Raw genomic sequence first — 24,546 nt, forward strand, 5'->3', positions numbered from 1 at the left:
CCTGGCTCGCCCCTTCACGCCGCGATGCGGGGCAGCCCGAGCGGCGCCGCGGGCCTCGAACGCGCGACCCCCGGCCCCGCAGCGCGTCCGGCCGCCGCCGGGCCACGCCTCGCCGCGGCGCGGGGCACGCTGGGGGCTGTAGTCCGGCGCTGAGCGCTCGGCCGCTCCGGGAGCCGTAGTCGCGGGGCACGCCGGGAGCTGTAGTGCGGCGGGGCTGGCGGGGCCATGGCGGCGGCCGGGACCCCCGCGGGCGGCGCGGGGCGCTCGAAGGTGGCTCCGAGCGTGGACTTCGACCACAGCTGCTCGGACAGCGTCGAGTACCTCACCCTCAACTTCGGGCCCTTCGAGACGGTGCACCGGTGGCGCCGCCTCCCGCCCTGCGACGAGTTCGTGGGGGCCCGGTGAGCGGCGGGGCGGCGGGAGGGGCGGGCGGCGGCCGCTGAACGCTGCTGAGCGCTGCTCTGTGCCGCCCGCAGGCGCAGCAAGCACACCGTGGTGGCATACCGGGACGCCATCTACGTGTTCGGCGGGGACAACGGGTGAGGGCCCGAGGGGAAGGGGCGTGGGAGTGGGGGGGGAGAGGCCCGAGGGGAGCGGGCCCGGAACGGGGAGCGGGGCCCGGCCCTGCAGGGAGGGCGCTGGGAACGGAGGGGGTCCCTGGGGAGGGGATCTGGGAACGGGCAGTGGGCCCTGAGGGCGCGGGGAGGGGATCTGAGGGACCCCCCCCCCCCCAGCAGCGCCGCAGCCTCCGCGGTTCCTCTCCGCTTCCTCCCCGCAGGAAAACGATGCTGAACGACCTGCTGCGCTTCGACGTGAAGGACTGCTCGTGGTGCAGGTGGGCAGCACCGCGCTCCCCTGCTGGGAGACACCGCTTCTTTCCTGCACACCGCTGGCCCGGCTGTGAAAGGAGGGGGAAGGAGCCCGAGGGCTGCAGGGCGTTCTGCGGGGCCCTTAGGCCGCTACGGGGCCCGGCTCCCGCCTGGCAGCACGGCGCTGCACGGAGCCGCACGGCGAGCAAAGCGGGCCCGGCTGCTGCAGCCCCTGGGGCCGGCGGGGCACAGTGCGGCCGGCGGAGCTCGGCCCCGCTCCCTCATGCCGGGCGCTGCAGGCTGTGGTGTTGTCTCACCTGCGCCTCGCTTGGTATCTCCTCCAAACGGGTTTCAGCATTGCTGTGTTTGTACGCCATCAGCGCTTACAGCGCTTCCTGTAATCCCAGGCGATGTAGTTAAGAGAACGCTCAGTAAGAGCAGATAACTTGTAACAGTTATGTTGAGCCTGCGTCACAGCTCGAAGCGTGTGAAGCACGGCAGGGGGTTTGATTGCTGCTGTTCTAAATGTCGTGCAGGGCTTTTACCACGGGGACCCCGCCAGCACCGCGGTATCACCACTCCGCTGTGGTCTATGGGAGCAGCATGTTTGTGTTCGGTAAGGCAGCGGCAGGTTGCGGTTCTGCGTGTTTGGGATGATACCTGTGCTGGTGCTTTTCCATTTAAAAAGAACACGATATTTTTAGGAAGCATCAAAGCATCTTACTCAGTAACAAATCCGGGGCTTTTCCGTGGCTGGCTGTGATTCCAGCTTTAGCTTCGAACCGCTTTTGCTGTTTTGTCTGAAGACATGGATTCTTGAAGCTCGTCGCCATAGTGCTTCTGCGGGGGGAGGAGTGGAGGAGTCTCCTGCCTGCAGCCATCCAGGAGCACAGCAGCCTCTCTGTGTGGGGCCCGCAGTTTTCCTGTCATGTACCGAGTGTCAGAGTGCGTGCTGTGTTCTGTCTAACGAAGCTGTCGTTGCCCAGGTGGTTATACTGGAGACATTTATTCCAATTCCAATCTGAAGAATAAAAACGATCTCTTTGAGTACAAGTTTGCAACCGGGCAGTGGACAGAGTGGAAGACTGAAGGAAGGTAAGGGGAAAAAACAAGGAGGAAGATCGTCGGGGTGGCTGGGGGCACTGGATCTCAGGGCTGCCCCTACCACGCTGCCCCAAACAAGGCTCTAGAGCTCCGTGATCTCACGTTTTCCACTTCACTGCACAAAAGTACACGCAGGGTTTTTATAACGTGTAGATTTCCACTTCTTTGCTCATTGTTCTGCTGTCTTACATAAAATATTTCAGGATACTGGAAGCATGACAAAGAGTTTATTTCTCCCCCTCCTGTATCCATTGGGATAGTTCAGCTGTGGAAGCAGAGTATAACATCCTCGGCTTGCCCTGCGTTTGGGGGCTGACAGGCGCAGTCGGTGCGCGGGCTTTGTTCCTGCTGGCCCTGCCCTTCACCTCGTGCAGATCCTTCTTCTGTCAGTGGTTAAGAGCTGTTCTCCTCCATTGCAGGTTGCCGGTGGCGAGGTCAGCTCACGGTGCGACCGTGTACAGCGATAAGCTGTGGATCTTTGCGGGATACGACGGCAACGCACGGTGCGTGCTGGGGTTGCTCTCTCCCTGTGCTATCCCAGTCCCCGCCAGCTCAGCTCTGTAAGACGTGTCCGTGCACCGAGTCCCCGCAGCCCCCAGCAGGAGCTCTGCAGAGCCTCGCTGGTGCTGGGCATCGTGTCTTCGCAGTTTGCCAGTTCATGTTCAAGTAGAGTAAACGAGCGCCTCAGAATGGCTGTGGAGGTGTAGTCGGGCGGCGCGTGGTTGCAAAGATGCTGAATGATCTTGGCAGTCTGTCACATGAGCATCTCCTAGAAGGTGCCGTCCATGGGCCTTCTGTTCTTGCTGAGAACTCCCAGATCAAAGCCTGGGTTTTCTGTGAAGTCACGTAATGCGATGGAACGCCGCGTGCGAGCTTTGTGTCTGAAAATACGTGACATGGCGTGGGACATTGCGCCGAAATCCCAGGGTTATTCAGATTGACCCTTTGGATGAGAAGAGGCTGGAAGTGAGTGGTGCTGAGCAGCTTGGGGAGCCTGGTGCTTGGTTGCAGCTGCTCGGGGAGGAGCCGGTGCTGAGCACGCTCTGCTTTTGGGCTCGCTGAAGACGAGGAGTTTTCTGTGCTGCCGCACAAGGGCTGCATTGTGGGCATGGAGATGGGTGTGCGCTGGGAGCTGCCAACTCAAGCAGCCCGTCTGAGTCTGCAGGGACTGGGGCAGCGGGTGGATGTTCCTCTGTCCCGAGGAGCGGCGGCAGAAGGATGCTGGCACTGTGGCTCTGCGCCCGGACTGAGGGATGTGGGGGTCTGGGATCGGGAGCTGTGCTGTGTTGGGTGCAGCGTGAGCCTGCAGGCAGGATGCAGCAGAGGACGCATCTGTAGCTGCCTGCCAGCTCCGTGCAGCGGGAGACGCTCAGCCCAATACAGCGATGTGTTGGGTTGCCCCTTCATCCCCTTCGTGTTTTCAGAGTAGGGGTCAGCACATGGGTAATTCCTGAGGTCCTTAAGCTGCAGGCAGTGCTGCTGTGTGCAGCTGTTGTGTAAGTCGCCAGAAGGTGCTGAGGCAGATGGAGGTGGTGGTGCAACATCCAGCTACAGAATGGGAAGATTCTAATAGGGCTTGGTGTTTTCTGCCAGCAGGAGATTCTTTCCTTCTGAAGAAGGAATGCTGCTGGGAGCTGCTCATGGGTGGGGGTGCACTGGGGGTCTCCAGGGGTCCCTCCTGGCCCTATGGTTCTGTGACTGTGGATGCTGATACCAGTGTCTGTGCTTTAAACTCCAGGAGCTAACACTGGCAAAAAACGAACTGTTTCCAATTGGACTTTTGTGTCTTGTAACACAGGTTAAATGATATGTGGACAATCGGCCTGCAGGATAGAGAGCTGACGTGCTGGGAGGAGGTAAGATTTGACGCAACACAAAATTTTCTTTTTCGGTTTTCATCCCCAATTGTTTAAAATCCCCTGATCTAGATTGCATCGTTCTCTCTTTGGAAAGTATTTGCTACACAGCTCAGAAACAGCTGAGATTTAATTTTGTTTGTGCATTTGGAAAAGGGGTGATGTAAGGGAGCGTGACTTCTGCTTGTCAGTGTTGGAGCTGGAGCTCGAGCGCCCGCGGTGGCTTCGCTGTGCCCCTCCACAAGGACCACGCTTCCCATTCTGACACCTGGCACTGACTGGGAGCTCTGGGGGCTGGATTTGGTGATTGCAGTGGTTCTTTCCAACCATAGTGATCTATGGCTCTATGACTCTATGACTTGCTGTCTGGCTAGCAAGATCAAAGAGGCTCCTGATCCTCACAGTGACCGGGGCTTTACAAGTACGGCCTCGTGTCTTTTTACCCACAGTAGAAATAAAGCTGTGAGCCCAGCACTGTTGGTGACTTGCAGCCTTGGCTGCCCGCAGAGCGTGCTGCCCCGTGCTCCATCTGCAGCTGCTGCATGGTCCTGCAGCACACACGGTGCGTGCAGCTTCGTGCTGCGACGTTTCTGGTGGAACATCCTTGTCTTTCAGATTGAACAGAGCGGTGAGATCCCTCCTTCGTGCTGCAATTTTCCCGTGGCTGTGTGCAAAGACAAGATGTTTGTCTTCTCCGGGCAGAGCGGAGCCAAGATCACCAACAATCTCTTTCAGTTTGAATTCAAGGAAAAAATGTAAGTGCGGGCGGTTACACGGTGCAAAAGTAATCGCTGAGTTAGGAGCGGGTGAACTCGAAGCTGTTGTGCTGCCTCTGGTGACCAGCAGGGGTGGGTTAAGTAAGATAGGGGCTGTCTTTGTGAGACTTTGTGACCGGCTCTGTGGTCCCGTGGTGGCTCACCCTGCTTGGTGTCTCAGCTGGACGCGGATCCCCACCGAGCACCTGCTGCGGGGCTCCCCCCCGCCTCCCCAGCGCCGCTACGGCCACACCATGGTCGCCTTCGACCGGCACCTCTACGTGTTCGGCGGCGCGGCGGACAACACGCTGCCCAACGAGCTGCACTGCTACGACGTGGACTCGCAGACCTGGGAGGTTGTCCAGCCCAGCCCCGACAGCGAGGTAAAACCCTCAGCTTTCCTTCCTGCCTTTTACACTCCCATCTTTCTCGACCCATCTTTTGCTGCCAGGCTACCGACGTGTTTTTAACCATTAAAGCGCTGTAGGACGTTTGTAATTCAAGCTTTGGGTCGAGTGTTCCCTGATAGAAATGAGAAACGAGCTCCCCCTGTGGCAGACATCACGTCTGTGTGATGGGATGGCAGAGCTTTGCAGTGCTGTGCTCGGGGTGCGCTGGCATTGCCGCTCCAGGTGCGTGCTGCCAGCAGTGCTGCTTTCCCAGCGTGCAGAGCCAGGGCGGCCGTGTGAAGCCTGCACTGACCCGTGCGTTTCCTGGCTTTGGAGCGGCGGTGCTGACTGGATGGGGAAGCAGCACTCGGTGGCTGCGTGCTCTGCGGAGGGCTGCAGGGATGGAGCTTGTCCCTTGCAGGGGTGGTTATTACATCAGCTGGGATCGAACGCGGCTTTGCTGGTTTGGCCAGAGCTGCCTGCGGGCTGCAGTGCTGCCCCGCGGTTTGGTTCGTTCACAAAGTTCCTCCTCTTACTCCCGGCAGAGCAGCTCTGGATGCCCAACGTGTGCAGCCCTCCACTTTCACAGCGCGGCCTTCCGAAGCCAAGAACAACACGCGCTTCTGACGGTGAAAGCTCCGAGCTTTTTTTTTTTCTCTTCTTCTGTAAATAAGCAGGGCGGGAGGTTCGTGTGCTGCTCACCTCCTCTGGCTTTGCTTTGAGGCACAGTCGTGGGGTGGATCGCTGTGACGTGGTCTGTGGGCAGCTGGGATGGATTAAACTCATCTCACCGTGGGCGAGTCTGCCACGGCCGCCCTGTGCAGAGAGCACTTACACCCATGGAGGTGTCTTCAGGCAAAAGAAAGGTTGTTCTGGAACAAAACCCCAAATTCCTGCAGTGAGGCCCCTGAGCAGAGCTCACGGCCTTCAGATGTGGCCCCTGTAGTTGCCAGGGTGCCAGTTTCTGCTTATGAACCAGTTGCCAGGTTCTGCTTATGGAGATACAATTCAGCACCCCGCAGTCCCCGGATGGTTTGTATGATTGCAAAGGAAGTGCAGCGTTCAGCCTTGCATCCTTTTCAGAAAACACCTTTTTAAATTCCAGATCATCACAGCAGTGACCTTTTCGAGTTTGTGCTCAGCAAACTGGAGAGACATCTTGAGACAGGCAAGGTTTATTAAAGAAAAAGGTTACAGAAGTGACTGCAGTTGGGGTTGCTGCACCCCTCGGTTCCTTTCTGTCCAGTCTGTGCTCGTATCGTTTCTCTGCGATGTTTATTACGGAATTCTCCCCGAAAAAGAAAGTTTGGGCTTGTGTGGGTGATGGGCAGGAGGCGTCTGTGTCTGTAGCTCGCTGAGGGTGAGGTGCTGGCACAGGGCAGCGCTGCCATGACTCACATTACGCGGATATAAAGTTTGATAACCAAAGATAGGAAATGGGATTTTGAATGAGGAGTGGTTGCTGCGCTTTGGTCCCTCGGGGACCATTCCTGTGCGTTGCATTGTTTGAAACTTTTGTCAATGACCTTGAAAGAAAACAGGAAATCACAGCTTTCCCCTGGTATTTTCTAATGGGCTCGATTCTTAATGATTAAATCTGCAGTGATTTGGATTTCTCGTTAAGGTGGGCCCAGACCAGCGGTGTATTTCAGCACACATGCAAAGAAGCACATCTAGGAGCAGGGTATGTGCTCTCTGCTTAACGGTTTCCCTTAAGAATGCCCTTGGAAACAATGACTTAAAAACTTCAGTCACTGTGGGTAGCAGAGAAAAGCTCCCTGTAATGGAAAAGGCCTGGAAATGCTAATGGTATTTTTGGCTGTGCGAGCTGACATAGAGTAGCATCATTTAGTAACACAGATGCATTGCCCTTGTGTTCCTTAGGTGCAGCTCCCAGCGTAATGTGGACCATCTCGTGTAGGCAGAGCAGGGAGGTTGTGCAGAGCAGGAGTGTGGGGGGGATTGGGGGCTGGGATGCGCAGTGGGGCAGCTGCACCGCGTGGTCTTTGCAGGGGAGGCTGGGAAACGCGTTCTTGGCTGGCCTGCCTGGGGAGCAGAGGCTTTTTAATCTCCTGGTAGGAAATAAGGCAAAGTCTGGTGGCTTGGAGTTGAAACTAGGCACACTGAGACTGAAAGAGAGGAGGGAAGGACAGTTTGCAGGTCCAGCACAGAATGAGGGCGGTGTTAATTGGAACATTTTCTCGGAGGTTTTTGGGGATGTTCTTCACTACTTCTAAAGCAGGCCGTGATGGTCTCAGGGAAGAAAGCTTCCCCAGATTCTGGGCTTCAGCTCCGTGCTCCTTCCAGGCAGTTCTGCTGAGTGCTTTGTGCAGGAAGTCAGGGGGAGATCGGAAAGCAGTGCTATGGTGATTCCATCCCAGAATACTCTGCGGGGTCCCAGAAGGAAGCCAATGGAGCGTGGTCGTTGTGTGCTGGGGATGTGCTGGTTGGGTTTGGCAATAGCTGCTCCTTTGTGATTTAGGATGGACGAGCCCACTGCCTTCATCTGCAAGGAATGGCTTCCTAAGGAGAGCTCCAGTGAAGAACTGAAGCAGCTGCATTCTATTTCTCTATACATTGCAGACCTGTAATATTGAAATTTCACTATGACATTATTCTCTTCCCCTTTTGCCCAAAAAATATGTAGATTATGTAGACACTCAGCACATGAAAATATTTTTAATCCTTAAGCTTTCTTGAATCTAATGAATATCCACAGCTCTGTCTGCCCATCTGCATGAGTCCTGTGCTGCTCTGTGATGCTGTAGTGCATCTCGTGAGCGGAGCCGGCTGCTGGCACTGCCTTCCTGGTCGGTCCTGTAGGAGCTTACGGTTTCCTTCCAGTTTCAGGGGCTCCAGACGAGAGTGCCACGCTTCCCTGGGCTGATCCTGAGTGCTGTGGCTGCATGAGGAGCTGTGGGAGCTCTGGCCCGGGGGCCCCGCTCAGCCTCGTGCCTCCTTCCCTGCTTTCACACGATGCTGTTTTTCAGTCCTGTAGCCTGGTGTCCTTCCAGCAGTGGCTGAGAGAGCAGAGGAAGCTCCTTCCCTGCCCTCAGAAGAACGTGGGTTAAAAAAATCCCGGGCTGTGTTTGGGTTAGATTTCGGCACAGCAGCAGGTAAGCAGCCACCCACAGCAGCCTCAGAGGTAAAGAAAGAAACATTTGGAAGTGGAAGAGCTTCAGAGGTGCACATTGAATTCTATTCCAGGAGAGAGAAATCAATTCCGCTCTTACGCTTTCTCTCCTCAGCTCCTTTTTTCTCTCGCTGAATTTACCTTGAGCCTTCTCACCTTAAACTGCAGCCTGAGAACCTTTGAGCCTTGGCTCTGCACATGAGCTCTGCAGCGTGTGCTGAAAGCTGCTACCAGCCCCTGGGTGGGAACCACTCACTGGACTTAATTCTGCTTTTACATTGATTCAACTTAATTTGCTAAGGACTTCAAGTAAAGCTGAGTGTGTTCCTAGTGAGGTTAACCCTGAAGCCAATGAGTTTATATGGGGGTTTGTACAGGTTTAATTAAATTAACTTTAAAGTAGGTGGAATCAGCCCCGAGTTGGTGCTCAGGGCTCTCGTCTCCACTATTTGAATGATTGCTGGGCTCCAGCGCAGGGAGAAGCAGAACTGAGGCACGGCTTTGTGAGTCAGGTGAGAGCCCTGAGGAGCTGCAGGACGAGCTCGGGTTGTGGTGTCTGGAGTGGGAGCTGAGCTGAGTTCTGAGTGCAGGGGATGCCAAAGGACGGAGAGCTGAACGAGGAGCTGTGAAAATGGCAGCGGCCTGGGGAGACATGGGGAGGGAAGGAGGAAGGTTCTGCTGTTGAAAGTAAAGATTCCATCTTGAGCTTGCAAATCTCGTTAACCTAAAATAGGGAAAGCACTTCAACAGATGAAGCAGGTCAGTGTGTCTGGAGAGCTGTCAGGGCTGAGTCGAGAATTCTTTCTGTCAGCACTGCTAATAAAGTATGGAGCTCACGATAATTGGGAGATAAGTGTGGGATCTGGAGGTGCCAAATGCGTTCGGGGGCAGCGTGTCTCATTCTGCATTCTCGTGTGTGTGCTGAGTAAGAACGAGCATGGCCGTTCCTTGGGGTTCCTTTACCAAACTGGGCTGCGTGCACGGGTACAAGGAGTGAAGCTTCTTGCAGTAGTTCAGAAAACACGAGCACAAAAAACCCTGCCCAGAACAGAAGCTCAGATTCCGTTCTTCAGGTCGGTTCTACGCTGCCTGGGTTGCAGCCCTTGGCCGGCCAGCCCGTGCATTTCTGCACTGCACAGCGTGCACGGGTGGTGAGCGGAGCGCTGTGCCTGTCCCTGCTGTTGGAGACCACGCAGTTGCAGGACCCCGTGCTGCTCTGCTGGTGCTGCACGCAGCCGGCAGCTTTTGTGGCCCCGTTTTGTATTTGTAAATTCCCTCGTCTCCTTTTAGCCCTGCAGAGTCCCCAGGATTGCTGCCTGTCCTGGCTAGCAGGACACACATTATTCCCTACCTGTTCCCTGCAAACAGTGCTTGGCGTGCACGTGTTCAGCAGCTGGTTTGTCAGCCTGGGAGGTCTCCCAGCAAAAAACTGAAGATAGGGTGGGACATTCTGGCATCTGGCGTTGGTGGACTGGGGAGCGTGGAGCCTGGTGTGCTTCTCTGCAGCTGTTTAAGCTCCTGCACTCAACGAACCTTTCTGCTTTTATCCTTTCTTTTCTCTGAGTATCTTCTCCTTGCTGCGTTTCCGCTCGTGAGGACCCAGCTCCCTTGGTTTGCAAGGGGCACCTTTGCAGGAAAGGAAACGCTGCAGGAGCAGGAGGTGAGCGCCCAGTCCTGAGCGGAGGCTCCGGGGATGCTGAGCCCATTGCGCAGCACTCAGTGAGCTGCGGGCAGAGCCGTGGTGCTGTGGGCAGAGCTGTGGTGCTGCAGTGGGGCTGTGGTGCTGTGGGCAGAGCTGTGGTGCTGTGGGCAGAGCTGTGGTGCTGCAGTGGGGCTGTGGTGCTGTGGGCAGAGCTGTGGTGCTGCAGTGGGGCCGTGGTGCTGTGGGCAGAGCGCTGCGAGCTGTGGTTGCAGTGGGAGCTCCGTGCTGGCCGAGTTCTGCTCCGATTCCTGAAGCCCTCGGTGCAGAATGTTCTGATGAACTGTGCACGGCCTTCCTGTTTTGGTTTGTTTTTTTTTTCTGGGTTATCCTTCAATATTTACATTTCTCTTTGTATTCGGTTCCAAAATGCAGTACGGGTGTTTAAAAAGACTTGTGTTGATTGCTGAAGTTAATTAGTAAATGGCAAGGTGCTGGTTACCGGGCTCTGGAACCAACCACTGCAAATGAAACACCATTGTTGTAGGGATCCTTGCTGGCTGGTGGAGGTGGATGCACCGTGACTGGCAAATACAGTGAGATTAAATATTCTGATGATTCACGTTTCCTTTCTGGCAATAATTGTGAAAACGTTCCAGTTGGAAAAAACCAAAAGTGTTCTTGAAATGAAAAGGCTGTTTCTGAACTGCAAATCCTTTAGGATGAGCGACGCGTTCGAGTTAAAAGCGAAGCTGAAGGATCGCGTTTTTAAAATAAAAAAAAAAGCAGGGAAAATGGGCTGAGTCAGTGTAAGGAAACTGCGGTGTGAGAACGTGGTGAGCAGCAGTGGGCGTGAGAGCGTCGTGCAAGGGGGGAAGCGCAGCGGGGGTGAGGAGCGTCCTCGTGGCAGGGATGTGTGCCCAGGGAGCGCGGTGCTGCTTCGTGCTGGGGTTTGAGCAGTGTCTGTAAAGACGTACACAAGGAGAAGATTCCTGACACCCGAGGGTTCTTACTGCGCAGGGGAAGGTTCCACGAGGTTTGCTCCCTGGAAAAGACAACAGCCTGGTGGAGCCAGGCTAAAGTCCCTCTCAGCACCTGAGGGCCGTGTGTTAGTTCTTCCCGGGCTGTCCCGTGCAAGAGCTGTGACCAGCAGCTCCCTGCAGTGCTGCCTGGCTCTGTGGCTGCGCTTTGGGGCGCAGGTTTTGCCGAGCAGGGCGGTTGGTGCCGCTGTGCTGCGTGAGCCCTGCGCGCACACAGGGCTGGCACCGGGTGCAGGGGCTGCGCGTGGCTGGGAGCTGTGTCCTAGGAAGCAGCCCCGTCGCTCGGTGCCACTCTCAGGGCGCACGTGGTCGTGTTGCTTCAGGCCACGCACATAACGTGGTGCGCTTCTTGCTCCTGGTCTGTTGCGTATGGTTTTTCTCGGAGGAAAAGAAGAGATGCTTCTAGTTATTCCCTCCCCCTTCTTTGTCCGTTTCTTTCCCCAGTTGCCCAGCGGGCGGCTCTTCCACGCTGCAGCCGTCATCTCGGACGCGATGTACATCTTCGGTGGGACGGTGGACAACAACATCCGCAGCGGGGAGATGTACAGGTTCCAGGTGGGTCAGCAGCCTCACACCTCCACCCCGTCCTGTGCGCGTCCCTCTGCGTCCAGCTCCGCTCGGAGGCTCCTCCCGGGCTCGCCGTGCCCTGATGGGTTCCTCTGCATTTCAGACTCGGCCGTCAGAGATGAATGTGTGTCTGTGAAAGCTCCTGAGAGCTGCTCTGTGAGCAGACACGGGGATAAGAGTTCTTGGATATGGGCGACTGAAATGAACAGAAACGTCTCATGTGGGGTTTTATTTTTCTTGCAGTTTTCTTGTTACCCAAAGTGCACTCTGCATGAAGATTATGGAAGGCTGTGGGAAAACAGGCAGTTCAGTGACTTGGAGTTTGTTTTGGGAGAGGTGAGTAGATTTTAGTGAAAACTCCTGGATTTGACGGGAAGAGAGGGTCCCAGCAGGGCTGCGACTGCTCACGTAGCACATAGGTGCAAAAAGCAAGTCGTGCAGTGATGGTGCTGGAAGCCGGGTGAATGTGGCTGGAGGAGCAGCGTTGCTGCTGCGGGTGACCTGGTTTGGTCAGCTGCACTAATCCTGGTAGCTTTATGAAGCTGCCAAGAGAAGGAGCTCAGTGAGTCTGCAGCATGGAGGTGACACGAGCTGGCTGCTGGGAAGGGCTCTGCAGATCTCCATATCACTTCATTGACTCTTGATTACCGAGATAGAGTGAGGAAAAGCAGCACAGAGAAATAAGAACGTTTTCAATGAAAAACATGAGAAATCTGAACTCAACTGCACTTTTTTTTTTTTTTTTTTTGCTAAAAAGTTATTAAAGGTTTTACGGGGATCAGATGATGCTTTCAAGAACAGAACAAAACAGATTATGAGTGAGAACAGAATAAATAAATCATGAAGAACAATAGCAAACAGGCATAGTGTTATTTTGAAAACTAAAATCCAGACTGAAATCAGATGTGGCACTGAGATGCCAGGCCCGTGACGTGGACCCTGTGCAGCAGCTTCTGCTCAGCGACCGTAACAAAGACTTTTCCAAATGGTGTTTGCCATCGCTCAGCCCTTAGGGAAAAGTGGTGTTGAATTTCACCTGGATGTGAGGAGCAGATGCAGGGTTGCCTTTCATTCTAACTTTAAGTAAATGTTTGGTGATCTGGAGTACAGCCCAGGTTTCTGGTGCTGCTGCCATCTGCCACCGCCGTGTGATCTGGGAATTAATGCCTGATGTGCGTTCTGCCTCTTCCTTTGGCAGAAGGAAGAACGAGTCCGAGGACATACTGCAATTGTGACAGCTCGCTGCAAGTGGCTGAAAAAGAAAATCATGCAGGCAAGGGAGAGGTTGAAGCAGGTGAGTGCTCCAGAGAAGTCGTAGTGTGGCAAGGTAGGGCTCATTCTGCCCGGTTTGGGAAATCAGGTTGTTAGGAAAAGAAGAATATATGCTGAGACAGATGTAGGAGCAAAGCAGTATCTGACGCTAAGATGCTCTTGGGCCTGTAAAATAAAGAGGATAATTAGTATTAACAGGGACTACTGGATGGGCATCAGGGCAGGCCAGGGGCAGAACATGGAGGAGCCAAGGCTGATCCAGTTATCTGGATTTGGCGGTGTGGTTCTTGGAGCTCTCCTGGCTGTCTCAGTTCTAATCTTGTGGAGCACAGCTAGGGAGGTGCGCATACTCCTCACTCCGGGGAGGGCAAGTGCTGCGTGTCACGGGGCATGGCCGACAAGATGAGACGGATTAGAGGGAAGGCAGCATTAAGGTTTTGAGGCTGGCTCTGTCTTTTACCTCAGTATTTTGTGATTTTTCTGGAGTATGGAGCATTATCCATCAGCTTTACTCACAGCTTCTCACCAGAAACTTGTTATTGTTCTTGAGCACATGGTAGCACACTACCTACAGTAAGACATATGGGTGCCTCATTGCTCCATAATTAATTGCTTAGCCACCCCACAGCTTCATCATCATTAGGAAAGGCTGTCAGAGCAAAACTTGGGAGTAACAGAGCAGCTTAGAATACTGTTGTGCAGCACTTGAGCTCTGACACTGCAATGCAGGGATCTGTGGAACTTGCTTCGGTGTCCTCCTCCTGCCTTGTCCAAGGAGTGATGCTGTCACTGCTGGGGACAGAAGTGTGAGCTCAGCGAAGTCCATTCATGTATCCAGGGATAAATGAACATTTATTCCCATCCGTGGCATGGAACAAACAAGTGTAATACACACGAATGACTTATTATCTGGGACATAATCTTGAAGATAGCGAGGTCTTGGGTCTTGATCGTTGTGCGGTGATGAGAAGGATCTTTCCTTTGGTTCAGTAGTGATGTGTGTGAGCTAACGCAGCCTTGTTGCCACGCTCGAGTGTTTTTTCTGTCTCGCTAGAAATCAAAGCAAGATATTGAAGATGAGGGACACGCAGCGTGTCAGAAGGATGGGATTGGTGGGAATGTCAAATTGTGCCGCCTGCAGCCGCTGCTGGAAGTGCCCATCCGAGAGGCTGAGGCGCAGCCCTTCGAGGTGCTCATGCAGTTTCTGTACACGGATAAAATAAAGTACCCGCGCAAAGGTAGGGCAGCAGGATAAGCACCGAGTGCTAACAGCAGTTTTATTTTCTCTGTTTATTTCTCCGTGGAGCAGGATCAGGAATTTGCAGATAAACTGAAAGTACTTAGATACCTGAAATTAAAAAATTATATATATACACTACAGATTTCTATCAAAACATCCTAACCAGCACTGCTTCTTCTGCTGATTCTTTTCAAACATCAAGGAGAGGAAGGCTCTTGATTTTTCCAGAAGGTGATGGTGGGGAAAACAAAACAAAACAAACAAAAACAACATGGCACAGTACTCGTGGTATTTTGAGCCTTGCAGAGGGCTGTCTGGGAGGACTGTGCTGGCGTATTTCCTTTTTTCTGCTATTGTTTGGCCCACTGCAAACTAAGGCTGCACTGAAAGGCCAGGCAAGGCAGTATCTATCATCTCTGCAAAATGCCAAGATGAAGGAACGCCTCAAGAAGTCCATTAGATGCATTCATTGAAGATCCCTCAGTTATTAAGTGGTTGGAGGCCAGGAGGTAATTGCCAGAGATCTCTCAACTCCAGCACAGCAGATCTGAGTCCTGGCCCTGGTACAGGGCTGAGTCCGTTGTGCTGTGGGATTGGCAGTAGGGTACCTGGAGGGAACTCCAGCTGGTGGGGAAAAGGGAGCTGAGGCCACAAAGTGCAGACGTTTAAATGGAGGTGAATCTTTGCTTCAGCTTCGGTCCGAGATCTTTCTATTCTAGAAAAGATCATCCTCGGTAGAATATTAATTTGTAAGCAGTTGTTCCAAAGCTTTCCCTGCAAAGCCTAATTAATGAGGATGAGGGAACCTCCTCACTGGCTTCTGCTGACGTTGCCAGATCCAGCTCTCAGCTGTTCCCCTAATCCTCAGTATGTTCATTGCAGGACAGACTCAGACCAAAGGAGGGATTATCACACCCAACCTCTCTCTTTGTTGTAGCTGGGCAGCGGGTTGCCCTCCTCCCTGCCCCCCCAGACGTTCTCCCCAGTGCTTACCTTCCTGCAGCATTACCATTCTGCTGGGATCCTCCCGTGGTCCCACCCTGACTTTGTGTATTCCTGGCTGCTCCCGGGTTCAGAGGGCAGCGCCCTGGGGGATCCTCTGTGCTGAGCTAATGGCACTTGGCACGCCTATCAAGTGGGATTTTCCTTATTAGACACCGGGAAGCCAAATAACATGCAAGAAGGCTTTTCTCTATCAAAAAGTAGTTACAGCAGATGGCCAGAGATCCCCTGTGAGGAAAGCAGAGACGGGAGGATTATTCCTGGAGGCCGTGTCTCGGTGGCCCCGTCGCAGTGGTCAGCCCAGGCCCCGCGGCCGCTCTGCACGGTGCAGCCCTGGCTCCTAGGCCGGCCTGCGGCCTGCAGCGCCCGGCGCGCAGCGACGCTGGGAGGGCTTCTGGGGATCCGGGCACTGGCTGCCAGCGCTGCCCGGCTCCCGAGGGCTGCGCCGAGCTGCCGGCTGCTGGGCACGTCGGAACCAGGCTGCTGCTTCCGAGCTTGTCACTGTGCTTAGAGACTTCCTTTTCTTTGGAGGCTCTTGAAAAATTGCCACAAAATCTTTGCCCAGAAACTCTTTTGGGGTGGCTGCCTCACACCTCCATTCTGGGAGATCATTCATTTCTTTTTTAGCATCCCCTCTCGGTTCAGTCTGAGCGGCAGTGGAACTTTTTATTCTCCACAGAAATACTTTTCCAATTGCTGCCCGTTCTGCTGTTCTGAATACTCGGGTTGAGTCAGAAGAAATGCTTTGAGAAAGCTTCTCCTTTTGTTTAGTGAGCTCTGGTACTACAGGAAGGGTTTTTCTCTCTTGTGATTTCAGGTCATGTGCAGGATGTGTTACTCATTATGGATGTGTACAAGCTAGCCTTAAACTTCAAGCTCTCTCGACTGGAACAGCTCTGCCTTCAGTATATTGAAGCATCTGTAGATCTGCAGAATGTGCTCATTGTGTGTGAAAATGCTAACAAGCTTCAGCTGGATCAGCTAAAGGTAATCACATTTTGCATACAAAGTAACTGATAAGAAATTAAAGAAAATTTTGATGTAATTAATGTTTTGCAAAAGCTGTCAGCTTTGCAAATTTGATTCTTCCCTATAATTATAGCTGCCTGAGTGTACGTTAGCATGGATTTTACTGCAGGAGCTTGTGGATGTGATGTAAGCTTTTTCAATAAGTGATATTTTTGCATATCTGTCCTGGAGGATATAAAGGGCAGAGTGACTTTGTCTCTTCCCCAGTTGACTCTCGCTGTGGTGAGATGGAACCAGTGCATTTTCTGGTCCCAGGGTTTAATGCAGAGCCTGTTAACAGATTCTTTCACCTGATTTGATGAAAAACTAAACTCTGTTCTTATGCCTTTGATCTGAAAACTGGTGTGTTGGCAGCTCTCTGTATGGTGGGGCTCTTAGGCTCTTGCTGAAATGCCAGGCAGAACCCATACCCCCAGCCTTCAGACCATGCTCTTGCTGTGATGGTCTGGATCCCACCAAGAGCGGCCAGAGCCAATTCTGCTTCTAGCTGCAGAGAAGCAGCTCTCCACCCAAGTCCAGGAGTTAGTGCAAAATCGTGCAGTGCTGACTGGGACAGCCTGTGCAAAACAGCAGGGCCCGAAGCTGACGCTTAAACCAGAGTGGGGCTAGGCAAAGCAGTATGCATCGGCACTTCCTTGGGCACTGTGCACTGAATTTGGGCAAAGGAGAGGCATCTAGGAGCACAGCAGCAGTCAGCAGCAGGTACGTGGATACTGGCACAGCCCTTGGTGCGAAGGACCGTGGAGCATCTCAGCACTGGGGGACGCGGTGCCAATAAGGTCAGGCCAGCAGGCTGCCTCGCTGCCAGCAGGGCGGCGGGGGCTCTTCCACTCCGCTCCACTTTGTCAGGATGGTCTTGGGTTGGCATCCTGTCTTCTCAGCGCCCGTTGCTCCTCGTGGCTGGGTGCCATCTGCGGAAGGCTGCTCTTTCTGGCATCCCAGTCGTTATTTAAAGCATTGTTTCCGGTGGGTCCCGGGCAGATCCTTGTAGATACCAGCTGAACTCACTATGGCAGAAAGTGGAAATTAGTAATTATTCCTTGGCCTAATTTTGTACTCGCCTTATGGTGAGCTGGTATAGATTACATTTTTTGCTTATTTAAATATCCTGAGGGAAAGCCTTGGTTTGCTCTGCCAAATGGACTGCTTTTTTTGTTGTTCCTTTCACTGGTCAGCATTAGGTCTGGTTCATTTGTTACCTTTCTACCACATTGATTTTTCTAGCAAATTTGGCATATGAGAGCCTGCAAGATCTCTTTCAGACTGTTTGCAACCTTTACAGAAAAGGTTAGGCAAAATCTACTCCATTTCCTTAAGGAAATCCTTCAAGCTGTTTGTACCCTTACTGGATGGTATTTAAGAGTTAAGAGATCTCCTCACCCTTCTAATTAAATGTTGGGTTCTAATCATATAAAGCACTGTTATGAGCAACCAGTCTCAGTTTGCTTCATCTCTTGAGGTTCCTATTTTAGAAATCATCAGAGCAGCCAGATGGGAGTCAATTAATCTTTTCCTCGTTATTTCTTAGTCGGTTTTTCTGGGTATTTGGAGCTGTCCTGCATCTCCTGTTCAAGTGGGAGCTGAGATGGTCGCTTTGTAGGGAAAAGCTCTGGCAGATCCAGCACTGGGATCCATGGGCAGGGGCTCAGGAGGAGGATGGCTCTTACCAGTGTAGCGTGGTGGCATCGATGTGCTGTAGGATGACTTCAAGCAGGAAACAGTAATTCTTCCTTCTTCTTCTTCTTTTTTTTTTAAGGAACATTGCCTGAACTTTGTGGTGAAAGAATCACATTTTAATCAGGTAATAATGATGAAGGAGTTTGAGCATCTTTCTTCATCCCTCATAGTGGAGATTGTACGGCGGAAGCAGCAGCCTCCTGTTCGAACGCATTCCGATCAGCCGCTCGACATCGGTAACTGTTAGGCCTGGCCAAGTTATCACTTGTGGGCCTTTGAGTTGCCAGTGGTTTGCTCAGTCCAGGAGGTGGCCTAAGGAGGAGACCGCAGCAGAGCAAGGATTCTCAGTGTGGTAGAACTGCTGTAGGCTGCCTCCCAGACTAAGGCAGAACGTCCCGGTTCTTTCCCCACTGAGCAGCAGTTGGAGTATTGTCCCCACTGAAGTACATGAGAAATCATGTTAAATGTTTTCATGTTCTTCTCACAGTTAAGTATCTTGATTCTGATCAAAGAAGAGGCAGAAGGAATGGAAAGATATATTAAAAAAAAGTTTAAAAGAAAAGGCAGTAGACCTGCAGTTTAAGTGGAGTAGAAGGTAACCAAGCCACAGGGTTTCACCTTCTTTGGTGGGGGGTTGGCAAGGGGAAATGGGGGAAAAAATGAAGTACAGGAAAAAAATGAACTATAGAATGCACCTTTCAGTGCTGTCCCCCGTTCATGGCAGAGCTTCTGGGTATGTTTGTGAGACAGGCAGTAATGTAACGGGGAAGGATGAAGCTCCTTTTGCTCCAGGATGAGGTGGAAGGGCCTGTTTTCTGCTCACCCCAAGGGTCCCAAAGGAAAGAGGGCATGGAGCTGTGGCTGGGCTGTAGTTACCTTGGTAGCACCTGGTCAGCTGGAACTGCGGTGTCTGACTATTTCTGTGTTGACTTGCAGGAACATCTTTAATTCAGGACATGAAGGCTTACCTGGAAGGAGCTGGGATCGAATTCTGTGATATCATCCTTCTCTTGGACGGCCACCCGCGGCCAGCCCACAAGGCAATCCTCGCGGCCCGCTCCAGGTGAGGCTCTGTTCATTACAACTATAAAATTGCTGCGTGTGTCAAACTCAGTGCTGTGCAGCCGGTGGGGCAGCTTGCTTTTGGTAGAAGACAGGGAGGAACTCTGTATCTGCATGAGGTGTAAGTTGCAGCTTTGCTCTGGAAGTGTAATAAGCCTTTAAGCCACGATGATTAAATATTTTTCAATTTGATACCCAGCAGGGAAAGATAGGAGGAAATTAAAATGGTAGAGACTCTAAAGGGCGTGTAAGTGAGGAAGCAAGACAAAGAATCTGTAAAATCACAAGAAGGAAGAATGGAGTTGAGCATAAGGCAGTTTTAGTGAAGTGGAAAGCAACAGATGTCCACTGAGCTCAGAAGGAGCTCTGGTGGTGAACACCCATTTCAAATCGTGTGAAACCTGAGTCTCTTTCTCACCTGCTGATAGGAATGAGCATCGAAAAAAATGGTGCAGAACAGAGAGATTGTTCCCGTGCTTTGCTGCAGAGGCAAGCAGCTCAGCGTGCAGTGAGGTGTGCTGGGTGGGTCTGTCCCTTGCGTGTGTGCTCTGTGTATCTGCACCTCTCCGCCTGCGTGACGCTAAGCATCCTCATAACATTTCTATTGCAGATACCGTCACAATTTTTTCCAGCCCCAGTAATAATATTCAGTATTAGTTACCGTAGTATTTTACCAGAAACGTTTCACAGCTCTGTAAAAGAAGCCCTGCGTGATTGGCAGTCACAGCCCGTGGATAGCAAGGAGAAGATTCATAATGCTTTCAGCTTTCTGCTGGGATTTATGCAAATTAGGCAAAATCAAAGCAGCGTGTGTCCCAATTTTCAGGAGATGGAGACAAAGTTGAGGTAGTGCTGATGGAAGATGGGATTATGTCTGGAGTGCTCTCACGGGCAGACGTGTATGAAGCACAGTTCAGCGATGCTTTTGCCCAGGTTACCACCTGCTTTCGTATCTCGGGAGCTGCAATGCTTTAACAGCTGCTTCTAAACAGCACTGAGTTAAACCACCCATATGCAGACTGCTTCACGTTTGTCTTACTTCCTTTTTCCAGTTACTTTGAAGCCATGTTCCGTTCCTTCATGCCAGAAGATGGGCAAGTGAATATTTCTATAGGTGAAATGGTTCCCAGCAAGCAAGCGTTTGAGTCTATGCTTAGATATATTTATTATGGAGAAGTAAACATGCCTCCTGAAGACTCCCTGTATCCTTAAAGCCAGAGTAACTGGAGTGTCTGTCTGCATGCACGTACAGTGACTCAGCTGTAGTGCCAGCCGCAGGCTGGGGATGGTCAGGGCTGCATTAGCAACAAGAGCTGCATTTCAACGTGTGCACAGCCGGCGCCGTTCCCTTTGCTTTACGTTTTTTCCCTTAATGAGGATAACAGCTACCTCTTTGCTGCCCCTTACTATTACGGCTTCTCCAACAACAGACTGCAAGCGTACTGCAAGCAGAATCTGGAAATGAATGTTACGGTGGAGAACGTACTCCAGGTAATTGCCCCCAGCTAGCTTTAATTAGCTGCTTCACTTCGATGCAGGGAGGCCTAAGGGTCTGATGCAGGGGGCCTGGGATTTACATTTTCCAGCGAGCAGTGCTGCCTTGTATCTGCAGCCTTACTCCCCTCTCGGGGGGTGACGTGGCACTGCCGGGTTCAGAGCTGTTTCCCAGCTGCCATCCATGGGGCTGCCCCGAGGACAGCGCCCGGGCTGACTCCGTCCAGCAGCTCTGGTTCCTTTTCGGCTCTTTCTGCCATTGCTGCTCCTGTGTGGGGTTGTTTGGGGGGTGCTCTTCAAGGCTCCCAGGATGCTCCTGTTCAGCTCCTCATCCCGCACTGGGACCAGACTTTCCACTGGGCTTGCACGATGTGTGCTCAGCACTCACCTCCAGACCTTTTTTCAGTAGTAACCAAGGCAGCGCTGTGCAGGTGACGTTAGTCTTGTTTGCACAGCAGTGCTGATCTGACAACAAAGTTTAAGGCAACAAAAGTTCTCTGTGATAGCAAAGCCATCTGCGTGGTAGGAAACTGAGCCCTCTGCAACGTGAGCAGAATCAAATCCTGCACGGACTGCTGCTGGCTCTTGCCCACAGCGGTCTCACTGCGGCACTTCAGGGAACACGGCTCTGAACCCGATCTGCAGTTTCCTCTCATGAAGACTCCACACATTTTAGATGCAAGGTTTACTTCTGATTAGTTTAGAAAAGATTTGGGTTTGTAATGAAAACCATCGACGTTTCCGTAGCTCGGAGGAATTCTCTCCTATGAATCAGAGCGGTGTTTGTGCACTGTATGTCTGAGCAGCGCAGAAGGAAGATCATGCCTTTGCTTTTCCTCTAGATTTTGGAGGCAGCTGACAAGACCCAGGCCCTGGACATGAAGAGGCACTGCCTGCACATCATTGTTCACCAGTTCACCAAGGTTGGTTGCATCTTTTCTGGGGCTTTTGAGAGCTGCTGTCCTCTGTCGCTGCGTTGGTTAAAGACACGTTAACATAGGAATCCATTTCATTCTTCCTCATGTGAGACAGCTGAGACATGGCTGCGTGTCCTTGGCACTCACTGACAAGTCTGCTAGGCGTACTTCTCACATGAACAATAAATAAAAGACTAGAATATCCTAGTCTGGAAATGCAAAGACCATCCAAAACAGAATTGCTTCCATTTCCACTTGTTCCAGCTGTTAATTTTGTGCCATGCAATCGTTGGGTTTTTGTGCATACAAGATAAGCTTGGCGTGTACTGAACACGCACGTTTCTCTTTCGCTAGTAGCTACGAGTGTGCTGGGCACAGTTCTGCTGAAGCATTCTCCCTGCCATAGATGTTACTTTGTCATGTGCTCAGCAGGCAGATGAGCGTGGCCTGGCTGGGCTTGTTGTGGTTTCCATGTCTGGATATGTGGGTGATAAGGAATGGTCACGAGTCTGACGTGCTGATATTCCCATCTGCATTGGAGAGAACGGGGGTATTGTCATTGTGTTGTTCATGTGAGAGAGGATCCCTCCATGAGAGTTTCCCAGCACGCTGCCAGCTCATTGCACAACTGTTGGCATTGCCAAAATCTGTAGGTAAATCGTAGATTGTGAGCTGGGATCTCTGGGTCCTACATCCGTACTAATTCTACAGGGGGTGTGCAGGTCGGGGTCTGTCTTCTGTTCAATCTCACAGTCCTGTGGATGCCAGTAGTTCATGAAGCTCTGCTATGTCCAGACAGCATCTGGAGATTGGACAGTCAGAGGGGGGTGTTCAGCCTCCTTATTTAACACCTCAGTTGCCCGAGTTCAATGCAGTGTACATCCAGAAATCACTTGGAGTGCATAAAAAGCTTTGAGAGTGGGGTCAGCATCCAGGAATCCCACTGCTGCTTGAGGGGCCTCAGCACGAGGCTCAGCCCTGCCTTTACCTTCCGTGTTTTCTTCTGGCCCCCAAATCCTGCAGAGGGGCTCAGCTCAGCGTGGCCCAGGGGCCGGGACAGCTTCTTGGCTTTGGGGTAATGTGCTGTAGTCCCCGAGAGCTGAGATCCCGGGGCCTTGGCTTCCCAGTGGGGGCCACAGGAAGACAAACAGCTTGGAGCGATGCTCACCAGAATGTACGGGGGGAAACGAATATTGCAGCATTTCAGGAGAGAAAAAAGACCCAAACTGCAGGGTATTGCTCAACTGTACTCATCGTCACTAGTCAGAATACGTAGAAAAGTTTTATATTTAAACTGGTGCCTGTGAGAACAGCTTCCACCAACATGTGGCTGGGGGACTGTCACGCAGATGTGCGAGAAATCTCAGTCATGCAGTGGTTGTGCTTGGCCCGAGGAGCTGCGGTGCGTGATTTCTGGCCCAGCGCTGCGTGGCTGCGTGCGTGGCCGGCCAGGAGAGCTCGCTGCTCCGCTCCCATGCACGCTGCAGGCTCTCAGAGCTGATTTGTTCCCTCTGCACGAGGCTCAGGCCGCTGTGAGCTCCCCTTCCCCGGTTTGGTTCACGCTGTCCTCGATTTAGAACATGAAAAGAGTTTTCCCCACAGGGAGAGCTCCAATGGAAGAGCTGCTTGGAGGCTCCCGTGTGTCAGTTCTGTGTGAAAGCCCCAATAAAAGTGCTGCTCTGAGGTGTCTGGGTGTACTCTGACACCAGCCCTGATCTCGGTGTGTGCCTCCCGCTGCCGGGCCCAGTTCCCAGCGCTGTGATGGGCGTCTCTTTGCTCCCAGTCCTCACGGCCCTTGAGTCTGGGCAGCGTTATCCTGTGCTCTCTATGAAGGTGTTCTCAGCGGTTCCCCTCCTGGGTTTCCAAAGATGCTCAGAACATCTTTATGCTTTGGGCAGGTTGCTGTGTACAGTGAGGTGATTGGTTGCAGGCTGGGTAAGCGGGCAGGGCTGTGGGCAGCGTCTGCTTGCAGGGCTGGGTGTGGGTGCTGGTAACCACAGGAGCAGGGATTACTGGCGTGCGGAGCTCCGCTGTGATAGCAGCTGAGCTTCGAACGGCCCCGAGAACACACAGTGTGCTGGGGATTCGCGTGTTTGCTGTGGCACAGGTTTCTGTTGGCTGCTGCTCCAGCGGCCTGCTTGGGCTGCGGGAGAACCCGTGTGGGTGCTGAGCGGGGCCCTGCCTTGAGGTAGCACGGCTCCGGAGCAGCACGCGGGTTGGTGAGATCCCATCCTCGGCCGGTTCCGGTGCTAGGATAGAAGGACGGGAGACAAACAGACTCCGCAGCTCGAGGCTGTGCTGGTGCCCAGCGCCGCTTCAAGGGAGCGCTTCGTTTGCATCCGGTAACAGCAGAATTGTCATTAGGAGCAGTAATTACTGTTTTCTTGTGCTGGGCTCGGCGTTCCTGCTGTGCTGCGCTCCCTTCCCCCCAGCAGCGCTCTGCGCCGGCCTTGCACTTTGCGGAAGTGACGAGGTGCGCTCCCATGGGCCCCGTGCACCCGAGCGGTGCAGCTGGGATTTCACACCTCGCATTGAGCTGAGCGCTTCGTGGGGCGGTGGGGGTAAGACAGCGGCACGCCGGCTGCCATTTGGGGAGGGTTTTAATTTCTTGGTGTTTTTCTGTTCTGTTTTTCTTTTCCTTGAAGGTCTCCAAGTTGCCAAACCTCCGCTCCCTAAGTCAGCCACTCCTCCTTGACATCATAGAGTCGTTAGCTAACCACATCTCAGACAACCAGTGCGCGGCCGTGGGCTCAGACATATGACGTGCTTTGATAATGGGACTTCTTGTTTTTTCTGCAAAAAAACCCTTACCACTTTGTGGCTGGCTCGCTCCTTTACCGTTCCGTACTGAGCTGCTCGCAGTGTCTGCGCAGGGTAGCAGACAGCCCGGAGCTGGACAGCTGGCACTCCGTGGATTTGCTTGGTTTGTTCCTTCATGGACAAGGGTTTGGTCTCTCCTACACAGATGTAATGCTGAAGGCATTAAGGAAATGAGTTTATCCCAGGTGGTTCTGGGGGCTTTCCGAGTCCCATTGTTACTTTTATGGTGTAAAAGAAAAGAATCACTCATATTTTAAAGAACTGTTTAAAACCAACAGCATTAAACAAACTTCACCTGAAACAGTTGGGGGCTGCAAGTGGAAGTCAGGCGTAACAAAACTGGGAGCAGAGCGTGGTGTCAGCAGGGAGCTGATGTCGGACCAGGGTGGAGTGACTTTTTAGGGACTCTCCATGGCGTGGATTAAAAGCTAAGCCCTGTTGCAACTGCCTTGATTGGTGGGCTGCAGAAAGTGCAGGCCTACGCTCTGCTGCAGGTCAAACTAGAAGCTTATGGTCCTTTCTGACCATCAAATCCATTAATCCTATCTCACTAAGCCTTTCTAAATCAATATATTAATAAAGAGTTAATGTCTCCTGCCTGCATTATATGATTGACTTGGCATTCATTTTGGAAAAAATTAAGCAAAAAGAACTCTCGGCTTGATGAAGGTCGCTTTGTTAAAAATAAGTATCTGTGCTACATCTTGTTTCTAATTTTAAGCTCAAGTGTCTGGGTTAGTC

General features: G+C 52.6%; 1 protein-coding gene across 3 annotated transcripts; it reads left to right on the forward strand.

Moving 5' to 3' along the window:
* LZTR1 (leucine zipper like transcription regulator 1) lies at nt 173–24,411 on the forward strand. 3 transcript variants are annotated; one of them, XM_021377169.1, is made up of 21 exons: nt 173–401; nt 477–539; nt 779–835; nt 1,346–1,425; nt 1,796–1,904; nt 2,333–2,416; nt 3,712–3,769; nt 4,385–4,524; nt 4,706–4,907; nt 5,459–5,542; nt 11,170–11,280; nt 11,536–11,628; nt 12,491–12,586; nt 13,619–13,802; nt 15,624–15,793; nt 17,592–17,748; nt 18,449–18,575; nt 19,627–19,776; nt 19,960–20,065; nt 20,911–20,991; nt 23,631–24,411. In XM_021377169.1, the coding sequence occupies exons 1-21, from the start codon at nt 226–228 to the stop codon at nt 23,745–23,747; spliced, it is 2,445 nt and encodes an 814-aa protein (XP_021232844.1). In that variant the 5' UTR covers nt 173–225; the 3' UTR covers nt 23,748–24,411. The 3 variants fall into 3 exon arrangements, with proteins under 3 accessions (XP_021232844.1, XP_021232847.1, XP_021232846.1); XM_021377172.1 differs by lacking the exon at nt 5,459–5,542 and adding an exon at nt 7,912–8,058; XM_021377171.1 differs by lacking the exon at nt 5,459–5,542 and having other exon boundaries at nt 174–401.

The sequence above is a fragment of the Numida meleagris genome, chromosome 25 (assembly GCF_002078875.1).
Source record: "Numida meleagris isolate 19003 breed g44 Domestic line chromosome 25, NumMel1.0, whole genome shotgun sequence".
NCBI lineage: Eukaryota > Metazoa > Chordata > Aves > Galliformes > Numididae > Numida > Numida meleagris.

What these genes read in the sequence shown, in the direction of transcription:
- LZTR1 (XM_021377172.1), top strand. Translation starts at nt 226, where the DNA reads ATGGCGGCGGCCGGGACCCCCGCGGGCGGCGCGGGGCGCTCGAAGGTG. An exon ending in ATGCCTCCTGAAGACTCCCT is followed by an intron (nt 19,777 to 19,959) that starts GTATCCTTAAAG and finishes TGAGGATAACAG; the next exon opens with CTACCTCTTTGCTGCCCCTT. An exon ending in TTGTTCACCAGTTCACCAAG is followed by an intron (nt 20,992 to 23,630) that starts GTTGGTTGCATC and finishes TTTTCCTTGAAG; the next exon opens with GTCTCCAAGTTGCCAAACCT.